General features: G+C 44.9%; 1 protein-coding gene across 2 annotated transcripts in view; it reads left to right on the top strand.

Moving 5' to 3' along the window:
• The first annotated feature begins 12,610 nt into the window (after nt 1-12,610).
• GTF2A1 (general transcription factor IIA subunit 1) overlaps nt 12,611-14,767 on the top strand; it is a 28,200-nt gene continuing 26,043 nt past the window's right edge. For both annotated transcript variants that reach the window (XM_034062618.1, XM_034062619.1), the window contains exon 1: nt 12,611-12,893. In XM_034062618.1, coding sequence (XP_033918509.1) covers nt 12,864-12,893 — 30 coding nt within the window. In that variant the 5' untranslated portion in view covers nt 12,611-12,863. The remainder of the gene's footprint in view (nt 12,894-14,767) is intronic.

Consider the following 14,767-nt stretch of genomic DNA (forward strand, 5'->3'; position numbering starts at 1 on the left):
GCTTTGCACAAGTCCAGGTAGATTACATCAACTACTCCACCCCTGTCCATCAGTTCCGTAGCCCCGTCATAGAAGGCCACCAAATTGGTCAGGCAGGATTTCCCCCTAGTAAAGCCATGCTGGCTGTCACCAACCACCTCCTTGTTTTTCATGTGCCTTATCATGCCTTCCAGGAGAATCCGTTGCAAGATTCTGCCAGGCACAGAGGTGAGACTGACTGGTCTGTAATTCCCCAGGTAATGGCATAAGGGACTGTAATGGCACTATATAAAGAAAAGAGAATATATCATTTGATCATCCACATTGAATGATAGACTTGTAAAGGAAATGGAGCTTGAACCACATAACAGATGTGGAGCAGTGTTGACATAATATAGATGATCCAACACTTGAATTAAGCCATCCTGAAACAAAGTGATTGAGAATTGAAGCTTCTCCTCAGTCTCTTCTACTTCTGTTCTCTGACTGCTAAAGCCATGAGTCAGCCAGCAACAGCAGCATTTTCCTGTGATGAGAACATCTCTATGCAAAGCAAGTGTAAGGATAGGGTCTGAACTATTTACAGAGTCCTCTGCTATGATTCTCTGTGTTATTTCAAACTTGAGTAAGCCACATATTTCATATATCCTTCCACTTCTCTCACTGCAACCAGTTGCAATCTTCTTTTTTTCTCAGAAGCACTCCCTGAATCAGATTGAAGAGCTGAGAAGTCTCATTGACCGAAGAAAACCAGATACCCATCAAAAGGGCTGCTCAGATTATTGCTCTGAGCTCGCACATTCTCTGTAGTATGCCTCAGTACAAGTGATAGTAAATTTATAATTTTACAGTACAAGCAAATGAAGGTACGCAGGGAACAATGCCTCATGTTCATTATTCAAGGGTAAGTCAGATCAGGCAGAAGAAAGAAGGAAGGTTAGATAGAAAGATTCAGGGACTGTTACTAATAGCAGTTTATTTCCTATAATTCAGATATTCACTGACATTTGGAAATTATACTATAAAACTGGGAAGGTAGGATCACATTAACCTTGATAATTAGATAATATGAAAAATGGTGTTTAAAAAAAAAAAGAGTTACAGAAAAAAGCTGAAAGTTTGAATCAAGGGTGCTCAAAGTTCCCTGGCAACAGTGTAGTCTTTTGAGACAAGCCAAAATAACACCCTGCAAGAGATGGAGAAATCAGAGTGCCAGCACAATGCGTACCCAAACAAAAGGCATCAGTATACTAAGATAGCATGATTTGGAGAAAAAACAAACAAACAAACAAACAAAAACCCCACAGATTTCTTTCTCTTTTATTTTGCTCTTAGTTGCCACAATTGCCTTTACCATCTAATCTGGACATGTAGTATTTATGAGTAGGACAAAAGCTGCCGAAGGTCAGCTGAGGTAAGCAAAAGACAGATCATCAGCTCATTATTTCAGTTTAGGTGCAGGTCTGTGTCACAGCAAATGCATCTGAAACAAGAAGCACACCAGTCCCAGAAACACTCCTGTCCTTTTGGTCACAGTAGCAGAAGCCTAACAGCAACTGCCACATGAAAAACTCAGATGGAGTAGTACTTTAAACACCAGCTATGAAAGGTGTCTTTCTCAGTCCTGAATGGGACAGCAAAGCCTGATGGGTGACTATACATACCACTGCCTGCAGCTGCACCGTGGTGCTCCAGCAAGTGCCAGGACTCCTAGGATTCAGGGGATGCTTTCCTGGTCTAGTTTTCTATAGTCTTCCAGCTGCTGCTGCCCCAGAGTCTGTCAATAAACTGGGAGCAATCAACTTGGCCTAGAGAGCTTCAGAATCAAAAAGGTGAATCCAGGGTGAATCCATCTGAAAATAATTTCCTAAGGTGATAGCCTCTTTCATAAAGGTTTCCCTTATGCAGAACAGAAAAGGAAAGCTCTACTCCTCTGTGTAGAAGCAAAGAAGATTGCTAGGGCATAGTCAGTTCAGCAATTGCATTAATACAGAGAGAGTACTCAGATTAAAAAGGAGTGGAATGGAAAAGCCTCATGTCAGTGCACAGATGCAGGCAGAACTGCAGTGGAGTTCTGGCTTCCGGTCAAGAGGAAAGAAAGAAACAAAATTGCAGTTTTCAACTAAGAGATTAGTGCAACACAACTGCTACAGCATCTTCTGTCCCCACCTTGCTCGGATCAAAATCTTGCCTAAACTGCACTGCGTCAGTCAGCAGGATTTATTTTTTGCTTTCCAAGCAAATAGGTATAGGTACCCTTTGCCCAGGAGGGAGTAATGTCCCTGGCAGTCAGGAAGTGACAGCTGGTGCAAGAGGAACAACCAGGGGAGCACAGGTGGCAAAATAGGATATGCTGAAGTTATAATCTCAGCAGTGAAAAATGTGTGTTAATACCTCATGAAATCCCATGACAAGTCAAGAACTATGCACAAAATGTGACTTTAGGAGTCCTGGTCTACACACACTGATCCTGAGAATAAAGGAAAATATAGTTAAAAATAGTATAGATATCATGAAAGTTTGGAAGGTTTGTGAACAATTAGAATTGGATTTGGAACTGAACCACATTGCCAAAATCAGCTCTCAAATTGTACAGGGCAGAGGACCTTAGAGACACAAGATGATGAAAGTGTCAGTTGACTGTGACATGGGTAAGTTGTAATTTGTGGTATGGGTCCTACCTGGAGAAGTGAACTAGAAGATTGGTACAAAAAGGCATTTAGCTGTGTTCATGCTCTCTCTATTCACAGGAGCTAAGGGACTGTTGCTCTCTAGTGGTCACTGCAAGCTGCCAGGTTTTTGCCTGGAGTACTGACCTGCTGCATTGAGCAGACTCAATGAAACCCAAGTCTCACTGGGTTCCACAACTGACTGCAGTCCTGCATGCAGAATTTGGCCCATTGCTGACACCCAGAAAACCCTTAGATCTCAAAACTACGTGTAAGAGTTGACTATCTCAATTGAGTCCATCTTTAGCTGAGGAAAGGCCAACAAGTCAATTTTTCAGTGGTGCTGACTGCCCTTTTAACTTAAGTAGTGCTTACCTGTCTGCACAGTCATGCACAGAATCAGCTTAAATTTATGTCCATAAAGCACTTCAAATACCTCCAACAGAAAATGCCTTTCTTTTCTTTTTTTTTTTTTTTTTAATAGACAGCAGTTAAAAGTTATCCTTCTACAGACTTTGGAGTAAATGCCTTCTTTACAGCATGGGGACAGTTCTCCTTCCCAGCATCCACAAACAGCACATGAAAATCAGTTTCAATCTGTCCTGAAATAATTTCTTAGTTAAATTTTAGATTTAAGAAAAAGATGTATTAGTTACTAATTTTCAGCTTAAATTAATCGTTTAACATTCCTTATGCATTATGAACCTACTTTTATGGAACTTACAGCCAACAGTCATAAAAGTGCTTCAATTTTGAGTGGACAATTACAGCACAAAAATGACAAATTTTGAAAACACACGGCTCCGATTTAGGGTTACTATACTGGCATAGGAGTTCTGCCTCCCTCTTGTGGCTACATCTTTTACTTTCGACTTGGAAAAGAAACATCTACAATGCATCCAGAGTTCACGATAGTTACCTTCCTGATATAAGCCTCCTGAAATTTGGTAAAACAACTCCATTACGTTGAGCATCTCTCATTTAAAAAAATCTATATAAAGGAGAAATTCTTTTTCACTTTCATGTGGAAACAACTGAACATGTTTTATAAGATCTGTGATAATTCATGCTGGTTACATTTTGTAATTGATCCAGAACGGTCAAAATGAAGACAGCCAAACGTCTGCACTTCACCTAAGAGTTATTAAGGTATATTCCAGATGATGTGATTTTTTCAAGTAGCGCAAAAGCTCATGGCTCATACATTTTAGGATATCACTTTGTCCTTTCCTATCACTTTCCATTCATATATCACATATCCTATCACTTCCCATATAAATATCACATACTCCTTTTCAAATATTAAGAAATTAAACTATCTGAAGAGTTAACTGAAATAAAAGACTGTACAATAAGAGAGCTAAGGCAGCATTAAATCAGTGCCTTTGAATAATAGAGCCCTAGCTGAATGTAAGCCTAATGTCCCTCAATTTTTCCCCAATCCAGAAGAACAGCTTCTTCCTTCAAGGTCCTTAGCAGACTTACAGCATTTGTAGTGTGATTTACCTGGAGTGTCTCTGCTCTGTGCCCTTGTATTCTTTATTCCTTAGTAATACACACTGATACTAATACAGCACATTGGCTGCCCCAGCATACAGAAAGACATGCAAATTGTGTCTTGAAAGGCATTGCTGGAAAGCGGTCAGTAGGGACTTGAAAATTTGTAGCAGTGGTCTACAGTATAGGAAAGAGAATAGGCTGCACAACTTGAACACTACTGCTGGTCTTCTTGCTTTGGCAGGTCTAGAAATAGTGCCTCCATAGATCTGCACCACTGTTACTTGGTTGCATCCTCCAAATTCATCTCTAATTTCAGCTGGCTTTGGCAGCAGGGCAAAGGACTGGCTTTGACAACTCATACATTTATGTAGCTGTCCGGGTGATGTGAATATATTATCACTTTGGCTTTGAAGTTACTCTCATCTGCTTCAAGTTAGATGATACCCATCAGCACCTCTTTGGCAGCTGGCCAGTGAAAACATTCGTGGGAGCTGAGCCCAGCCCCATACAGACTCTGCCAGGGGCTGGTTGCAGCAACAGCTACAACTTCCAAAAAACCATCAGTGGTGCTTACAGACCCCAGAGAATAAAAGCAGTGTTGGGACGTTGCCCTGTAGTTGTTAATACTATGATTGCATCTGGCCAGAGCATGGATCAGTCCTTCCAGCAGAAATGCAGCTCTCTTGAAACTCTATAAACTAGAAGTGCCATTTTCTGCTCATCACATGCTCTGTCCATAACATAAAACAGAGTGCAAGCAAAATTGCAGGTATAGCAGGTGTGATGGCATGCCTCACTAGAAATATTTTTATTCAACAGAGACACAGACGTGCTGACTACTAATCTACCTAGGGTCAGTCTGTGAGAGAAATGAGATGGCTGACAACAGTAGGTCATATTGCAAATCTAGGAGGATTTATAGTGGAAGATGTTGCTTAAGATGGAAAAACAATCTTTCATCCAAAGCAGCAAAAGAAGGAGTAGGAGCAAGCAGCTGAGGGAAATGTGAACTGTGATCTGTAAGTGCCACTTCCCATTTTTGTATATGCTTGCAGCATATCAAGTCAAAATCTTGGTATGCCCAAGACTCCCAGATTACACATCATTTAGCATGAAAACTCAAGCTGAAAGGAGATGGGTCACAGGTTAGAAATGGCTATTAATGCCTAAGGTCCTATAGTTCCATTACAGGATGAGCTGGGATGGCTCCTTCCTGCTGTTTTCCTTTCTCTCAAAGCCAGGGACTCGGATTGCCCAGCAACCCTCACACTAGCACAGGTTTGCCAGTTAGATAATTAGCCTCAGCATGAGAACTGCACATTAACTGCCCGTAAGCCATAGGCTGGCCACAACGGAGTTTATCTTCTCTGGGAAGGCTGAAAACAGCCAAAACTGAATCGAAGCTGTCTCCTGCGAATTCCACCCAGTCCTGTGAAAAACGACCCTATGATTCATTTAGGGGAGAAAAAATCTATATGTAAAAAAAAAAAAGATTAAAAAAAGAAAGAAAGAAAAGATTTGTCTTGCTGCCTGATGCCTCTCATTGCTGGGTCCCAGAGGGGACATATGATCACCTCTGAATAGGCTGCGAAGTGTACCGCAATCCCATGTTTTTTCCATGAAGCTGTTGCCTCTTTGCCCTTAAAGCAGCTTTACTGGATCCTCAGTAAGTCAGAAGCTTGTATGGTTTGCAAGGACACTCCTTTGGGCACAGAGGAACAGGCTATTAAGCAGGAGGCAGTGAGCATCCAAATCCTTCCTTGCACAAAAGCCTTTTTAGTTTATGAACATGTGAATGTGTGGCTGCAGGACAAACTGCTGAGTAAGATACACCACAGCACATCCCTGCTTGGCAGTAGCTGCCTGTGTGCAGTCTCCCACCCTGCCAGTTGTGTGAGGGAAGCTGAGGCTACACAAACCCACACACACTCCCTAAGGAATCACAGGGTTATCACGCACACAGACCAGCACCATGCCATAGCTATATGCTGCATATTTGTATTCTGGCATACTCTAGGGTGATTACTTTATCCTAAGTGACCATGTGGTGCCTGTGGTACGTAAGGCTTGTGAAGCCACACTATGGATCACTCTGTGCAAACTTTTCTCTATGAATATTTCCATTTTGATGCTTGTATATATGAGGAATAACTTTGCTGAAGCAAATTCAGTTTTGCTGTGAACCTTTGCACATCATACCTGCTGGCTGGAATATATGGCAGTAATCAGTAAAAACATTTATCAGCATGCTAGGTAAAGCTTTGTTTTAGATCACTAATGTAGGACATTATGTAGGACATGCAGTGTCAGTCTAGGTGGCTCCAGCAATACATTTATCACTATAACTTAAAGTTCCACTCAGTGTGGAGACCCAACGGCAATGTGCAAATGTGCAGCAACTCATGATGGCCCAGTGCAGCTGAACTGGTGGGTTTATTCAGTCTCAAAATAATTGGCGTTTACTTTGCAGTTCCTGTGCAAAGGTGATCTCCTGGCTTCTTGCCTTTCACAGGAGCTCGTCAGTATTTTGGTATCCAGGGTCAAGCCATGCAGCATGTACACTTCAAGAAATGATAGTCTCCCACAAGGTATTTTCCTTCAGCACAGTTTTCAAATGGTAAACACCTGTAGTTAAAAACCACCACAAAACAAAACCCCCTACACACAATACAACATCACCCACATTTCGGGTCTAAAATGGCAAATCAATGCAAATGTGTCCAAGAATAAAGTGCAGAGAACTGACTAGAAGGTTTAGCAAATTAACAGGAATCAGCAACCTGGTCTAGTGGAAGGTGTCCCCGCCCATGGCAGGGGATTTGGAACTAGATGATCTTTAAGGTCCCTTCCAACCCAAACCATTCTATGAATCTATGATTCTATGACATTGTGTATAGGAAGACTAACTGGTATTTTAAATGCAGATTTTTTTGTTACCTAACTTCTTTGTTGCTTGGCATCATGGATCAGAGCCAGTAGTATTTTGGCTGTTGTCAGGACCTCATCACAGTTGAGTAGTTGTGATTCATAACAGTCACAGTCCAAGTGGTTAATGCTGCTACTTAAAAAGCACTTAAGCAAGGTAGTACTGACAGAATGTGTAACTTGAAGCTATTCCTTGAGCTTATGCCCTTGCAGAGAAGCTCTAACCTTCAGAATTTTAGGGGCTTTTTTTAGCTATTTAAGAATCAGTATTCTGTGTTCAAACTATGATTAATTCAGCCTGTAGAGACCTAAGCATTAGGTCAAACATGTATACACATGTGAAAAACAGGGGTGGTCTCTGCCCTAAAAACAACAATCTTCCTACTACAAACATTAGAGCTTGCTATAAGCAAGCTGGGTGTGCATTTTAGTAATGGCCAAATCATCTTCAATAAAAGGAAGCCTGGAGACTTTTCTACATGATAAAGCATTTAGAAACAATGTTGTTTTGAATGTTTTGAAGCATTTCCTCTTCTGGTCACTTATTTCTACTCCAGTCAGCTCTTTCAGTCTCACTAAGCATCTTTTGTGGGGCTGCCCTATGAACCAGATCAGGAAACTGATCCAGGTTAAAAATTAGCCAGTGCAGGAGAATTAAAAAAAAAGTCACAGCAAGGAACTGGCACAACTGCAAAAGCAGAATGTGGTGGCATAGGGACAGAACGAGCACTCAGTGGTATGGGAAGGAAGTACGAATGGCCTGAAATCCTTATTATCACTGAATGCATGGGGGTCATGAGAACCATGGGGTCAGTGTCTCAAGTAAGCTTTGCCAACCAAACACGTGAAATACAGAAGCTCTGATCAACAAATCTATGTCAGCAGAAACCTCTGCTAAGGTGTAAATACATGCAGCACATGGCAACAGCCAGAAAAGAGCTTGTTGCCTCCTCCAGCTGTCACTGATCATTTACAGGAAACAGCTGTTATAAAGACCATGGTTCAGCTTTGTGAAGTGATTTTTTGAGAGATGGGTTGAGTAAAGTTACGGACAGGCAATCCTCTAAGTAGAGGGAGGCACAACTGGTGTCTAGAAAACTAAGTGTTGCAATATCTGACATGGAGTTTGTGTATAAAAGAGAGAGAGAAGGATGACTTTGCTATGAGAGAAATTGTAGTATTGAGAGAATAGGGTCTAGCAACTAGTGGCAGCTTTAGAAGTAAGTCTTCTGACTGATTTACAGGCCTCTGGGCTTTGTGGTAGTGTTCCTTGGTCTTTGAAAACATGAGAGGTATGTTGGAGATATATGGGGACAGAAGGAGTTACAGTAACAAAACAAATGTAGTAGCTGGTCAGCTGCTAATGTAGTCTTCTGTGAAGATGCAAATTCTGTACTTTGTTTGGAAGAGGGAAGATAGCTTTCTAATGTTAGCTATGTGGCTTTGACTGTATAATTAAGTACATAGTTTTACCATCCTGTTTAAACATGCCCTAATGAGAAATGTGTACATTCAAGTTGCTTTCAAACAACTATATGCATCCTATCAGTAAACAGTCTTAGTCTATATTAAAGAAAAACACTTTATGCATCCTACTTTGCTTGAGTAAGCACTTGGTAAGAACAGAGCAAGCCTGAGACTCTAGGAGTCTAATCATGAAACAAAGTTTAATGTGTAGCAAGCTATTCTGAAGGCCTTGCCTGCTTTAGCACTTCAAGCTGAGAATTTGCTGAAGCATGAATGTCTACCCTCAGAAGGCTACTAGAGACAAACCACGTTGCTTGAGGATGACATGGTTTGGTCCTTTGTGGGCTGTGAGGAAGGCAGTTGAGTTGTGCATATGTTAGACCCTTAAAACTGGTGACAGCGTGCTTTAGTAAAGCATATTGCTGTGCTTCAAATTCTGAATGTGAAAGTAAATCCATCTAGACAAATAGAGAGCTGTTGGAATAAGGGTGATGGGAGATATTTCATTCCATTTCTGCCCTGCTTAAAAATTTTTCTGGGGAAACCTAGTGCTGAAAATGAGGGATATTAGAAGGAAAATGTCATCTTATAAATTATACCTTTTAATTAAAGAATGTTTATACAGTAAGTGAACAGTCTCTAAAACTAATATCAGATAAACTCCATTATGTGTCAGCATCTCTTTGAGTCTTCAGGGTGGCTTGCATTCAGAAAATCTCTGGTATGATGTATAGTTGTTACCTTCTGTCTTTGCCTGCCTGAAGTTTTGGATTGCAGCTTGGGTCAGTTATTGTTTCTTTTTTTGAACTCAAATTTTATTTAAGGTTATGTTCTCTCTTTGGTACAATGAGTGGAAGCAGCAAAAGCAAGTTAAACATAGAGGTGAAGTTCTAAACTCATAAAGTGTGAACATAACTTCAAGCAGCTTTTTCCCTGTTAACATTTTCTAGACCTTGTTCTGCCATCTGTGTTAAGATTTATACTCCTGTAACAGAGTTAAAACTAATTTTTATTTTCCTTGATTAACAGCCCCTCTAGGGTCACAGTGGAAATAGTCGACATGATCATACTTAACATGCTTTTCTGTTTTAAGACCTAAGAAATTACAAACAACTGTCAGCAATATTTCATACTAGGTACTGCATGCTTTGCTGTATGATCAGAAATGCTTTCAAAGAAAAATGAGGGCGTACTGATTTCTCCAGGTGTAGGAGATCAGATTTACTCTGCTTTTGGGAGGCAGAAAAGTAGCTTCAGGTTTTTTTTACCATTTTCAAATTAACCAAAAAGCCTCCATTTAAAACAAAACACAAATAAACAAAAAATTAAGATCACAACTGAAATTTATTGTGTTTTGACGTAGCAACAAGATTGTGTTGTTCTTATCTTCATCTGAATTGCTACCTGGTGGCTTTCAGTGGCAATCACAGGTACTTAGCATCTTTTGAGTTTCTAGACTCAAGTGTGTCACATCTCTCATTAGCAAATACTTATACATCAGTTATTTCTTTGCAGAATATCTACTTGAAAGATACACTGTGAAGAACAATTATTAGTACTTCCCTAGAATTTTAGAATGGAATTGCAATCAACCTAAAAATCATACTGAAGAGAATTTATTCCCCACCCCTCGCCAGCTTCCTCCTCACAATTTCTAACAAATCTCTCTTCTAAAAGCTGTAGTTCTGTGACAGACCAAAAAGGAGATGAACTAAAACCATCTCAATATCCAAGACCCTTTATATTAACTTAGCAAGCTACTCATGCAGTTAGCAGTAAGTAGCTTGCTCTGCTGATGACAATCAAGGGATGCTTCTGGTACTAACAGGACAGAATCATTGAAGACATTCAATGTAGATCTTGTGCCTCTGAGCACAAAGTGTGGGCTCTAAAAGATGATTTGTTGTGTCAAACATCTGAGACCTGGACAGGCTTGAGAGGTGTGCCCATGCAAACCTCATGAAGTTTCATTAAATTCGACAAGGCCAAGGGCAAGGTCATACACCTGGGTTGGGGAAATCCCAAGCACAACTACATGCTTGGTGGAAAAGGGATTGAGAGCAGCCCTGGGCATAAAGAGTTGAGGGCGTTAGTTGACAAGAAGCTCAGCATGACCTGACAATGTGCAACCATATCCTGGGCTGTATCAAATGAAGTGTGACTCCCAGGTCAAGGGAGGTGATTCTCCCCCTCTATTCTGCTCACATGAGACCCCACCTGTAGTACTGTGATCAGCTCTGAGACCCCTAACACAAGAAGGATGTGGACCTGCTTGAATGAGTTCCAGAGGAGGGTCACGAAGATGATCAGAGGGCTGGAGCACCTCTCATGAAGACAGGCTGAGAGTTTGGCTTGTTCAACCTGGAGAAGAAAAGGCTTCAGAATTCCTTACAGCAGCCTTCCAGTACCTAAAGGGGCCTACAAGGAAGCTGGAAAGGGACTTTTTATAAAGGCATGTAGTGACAGGTCAATTTAGATTAGATATCAGGAAAGTATTCTTTACTGTAAGGGTGGTGAGACACTGGCACAGGTTGCTCTGAGAATATGTGGATGGCCAGTTCCTAGAAATTTTCAAGGTTGGATGGAGCTTTGAGCAACAGGGTGTCACTACACCCCTGCATATGGTGTCCCATGTGGTAGTGGGTTGGAACTAGATGAACTTTAAGGTTTAATCTAAATGATGCTATGATTCTATACCAAACATGTACATCATTCCAGCCTAAAAAAAAAAAAAAAGCTGAATTAAGTAGAAACCCCTAAAATTGATACAGCAGACAGTTGTCATGCTGGGGAAAATCAAATTTAACAGACTCTACCAAGCAACTAACTTGCTCTGTCTCCCTAAGCAGCAGCCAAATTGCCATGAATTAGATGGACCATTAGTCTGACTCAATGGGGCATTTCTTGTGAAGGCTTTATTTTGTTTGCAACAATATTGTTTAGAGGCACTTGGGGTTTGCAGTGCTGCATTGTAACTTGATATTAATATCCAAGAAACTGTGACAGGGCTATGTACACAGGACTTACCTTCTGGGTAAGACTTCTGTAGTCTGCTGAACTTTATAGATTTGTCATCTGGGGGTCCATCAGCATTCACAGTGAACAGTGGCTTTGTTAGCTGGCCCATGGCAAACCAGTCACAACCCTCTACAAAGTCTGAACTTCAGAAGGGGATTGTTTGTTCCTGATGAAATTAAGGATTTGGAGAAATGGCAGAGACAGGTCTCCTCTACCCACTAACAAATCCTTCCTGCCAAAAGGTACCAGGCAGGAATTCCTGAACTTGTTACTTGGGCTCATTAACAGGTTGGACTGCTGGCTGAAGGTAACACAACTGTAGTCTGCACCACATTATGTGTTGAAGATATGTACCTTGCGTATATACCCAGTCAGAATTCAATATTGTCACTTATGCTTGAGAGGAACTTGCCCAAGTGACTTAATGGTGGAGATCTAAGGGATAAGTGGAATTCAAAAGTAGTGCTAAGGGCTGAGTGAAAGTGACGGTGTTTAAATTAACTTTAATGGAATAATGGTTGAAAAGATACTTCTGTATTACATGCCACTCACAGGCTGCCATAGACAAACGCGATGAAGACAGATGTGAGAGAAGGCACCACCGCTCACCGGGCCAGGCAGGGCTTAACACCCCCTTCTTGTAGGCCAGGAAGAGACATTTCTGTCCTGAAGCAGATGGCTGCAGGTTTCGACTGCCGTGGAGCAAGGAGATCGCAGGGACTGAGCCGGAGCGAGTTACTATCTCCCCCTGCGATACCCTTGACCTGCCCTCCCACAGCCGCCACAGCCACCACCAGCTCTCAAGCTCAGCTTGGCGGCGGCAGCGAATTGAAAGACCCCCAGCGGGGGCTGTGGCACCAAGCAAAGAAGAGGCGGGGCGGGGCGGTGCCAGGCACTTCCGCCTCGCTAGAGCTGCCCGCGAAGATTCAGCAGCACTACTTCCGCCTCGGTAGGTGTCATGGCGGCGGGGCGGGCACCTCACGTGACGACTCCTTGCGAAGATAGGTCTCGCACGCAGCTCTCGCGGTGCCTCGCCCCCCTCCCTTCCCCCCGCCCGCGTCCCCCTCTCGCCCTGGCCGCTCGCGCAGCTGCTCAGCTCTCGCTATATAAAGGGGCGAAGCGGGCAGAGCGGGCGGCTGGCGGCGGCGGCTGCAGCCCCAAGGCCGGCGAGAGAGGCCGGGCAGGCCGCGGGGCAGCCCGTGAGCCGGGGACGCGCGGGCTCTGGGGGGGACGCAGCCAGGCAGGTTTATTGTTTTAGGGGCGACTCCCCCCCCGCGGTTGGGGGCGTCCCGGGGGGCTCGGGACATGGCGAGCTCGACTAACACAAACCCCGTGGTAAGGACCGGGTCGGGGGGCGAGGGGGGCCCCGGGGGCAGCGCGGGCGGAGGTGGCCGGTGTGGCCAGCCGGGCCCGCCGCCCCCCTCCCCCGCACTCCCTTCCCTCCCGCCGCCCGCCCGCCTCGAGCGGTCCCGGCCCCAGGCGGGAAGGGGCTCCGGGGGGGGCGCGGAGCAGCCTCGCCCCCGCGGCGGCGAGACAACTTGTGGCGCTCTGCGCCGGCCGCCTCGGCGGAAGGGAGAGAGCGGAGCCGGGGGTGGCGGGCTAGGGGCGGCGGGGGCGCGGGGCGGCGGCTCGGGGGCGGCAGGGCGGCCCCGTGGGGGAGGCCAGGGCCGGGCCGCCGCCCGCGGGCCGGGGGTCCGTTGGGGAGGGAGGGGCAGGGCGGGGGGCGCCGGCGCTGCCGCCGGAGGGAGCCGCCAGCGGAAGGGGTGAACGCCGGAGCGGGCGGCGGGAGAGCGCGGGCGCTGCTGCCCGCTCCGCCGCTGTCCCGAGGCGAGGGGAAGGGGCGCCCGAGCCAGGTTTCGGTTTTGTGGTGTTGGTGAAGCCCGCCCGGGCTCCGCTGGAGCCATTTTATGTTGCTTTGTAAGAAGGAGACGATGGTTGTAAAGCACTTATCCCAACCCAGCCGGATCGAAAGCCCTCAACTTTCCCCCGTCAAGGAGCGAGGCAGTATTTATTTAAAAAAAGAGAAAAAAAAATCCCCTTCGCCATTCCGTTCTCGTGCTTTCTGCACCGTGGCGGGTGGCTCTCTGCTGCACTTGTGCTCACGGAGGTTTGCAACAAGCAGTCACACAGCCCTGCGCGGGCTCCGGCCACGGCCGCCGCACTCCGCTCCCCCTGGCGCGCCCCCGGCCGCGACCCCCGCCCCGAAGCGCTGGAGGAGACAAACCCGGCGTCCTGGCGGCGGGCTCGGCCCCCTTGTCTGTGGCTCTCAGATCCATCATGGCTTCCCCTGCCTTCCTGCCTCCCTGCTCCTTGTGTTCCTCCTCCCTGTGGCTGCCCTGTTTATATAGAGCTTTGCCGCTCTCTAATATAGACTCTGCTCGGATGGGAAGGTGCTTTCCAGCCCCACGTCACCGCCTCTCCATTTAAACACCACATCAGCCTTTAAATAGGGAGCGAACCGCGGAGCGCGGGTTGGGAGGTGCATGCGTCCGCGACGGAGGCAGAGAGATGGGCGGCCGGTCCCTCGCATCCCGGCCGGGCTCTCGCCGGGTTTCCCTTCCATCTGCGCCGCCCGTCTCCGTCGCCACCGGCTTGCGGAGGGGTGATGCTTTCTGCCTGCCCTGGCCGGTGTAAATGAGCTTTTCTTTGCTTTTATGCATTGCACAAAGACAGTTTTCACCCTCTCGTGCGTTTGAAACGGTTTGCCGTTTTTACGTCTTTTTTTTTTTTTGTGCGTGTTTCTGTTTTCTGTTCTTTGTCCCCAGCATACTGTAGTACACGTACCAGTGCCCCCATAAGCTGTCCGAATTGTTTTTTTGGGTTTGTTTTTTTTTTTGCTGGGTGGGAAAAAGATTTAAACGGTCCTTACTCAGCGCATCGAGGAGAGATGTGGTCCTTACTTTATGGCGCTTTGCCAAGGTCTGACTACAGTTGTTGCCTTATAAGTAATATTTAATATTAAAGTTCAGTCTGTGGGTCAGGGGCCGCAGATAATACTCAATGATTTCTGTGCGTTTCTGGTGACTAAAGTGTACAAATATTTTTATTGCAGTCCAGGCAGGGCAAGGGTTTTAGAATTTTCACTAGTATTTAATTTACCTGCAGTATTTGGTATTCTGCAAAACAGTATTAAAAAAAGTGTAAAGTAGCATAGTTTTCTTTTCCAAATCTGAAATTTTGGAGACCTGCCTGTGAGTTAGGGTCATACG

This window comes from Melopsittacus undulatus, chromosome 4 (assembly GCF_012275295.1).
Source record: "Melopsittacus undulatus isolate bMelUnd1 chromosome 4, bMelUnd1.mat.Z, whole genome shotgun sequence".
Lineage (NCBI taxonomy): Eukaryota > Metazoa > Chordata > Aves > Psittaciformes > Psittaculidae > Melopsittacus > Melopsittacus undulatus.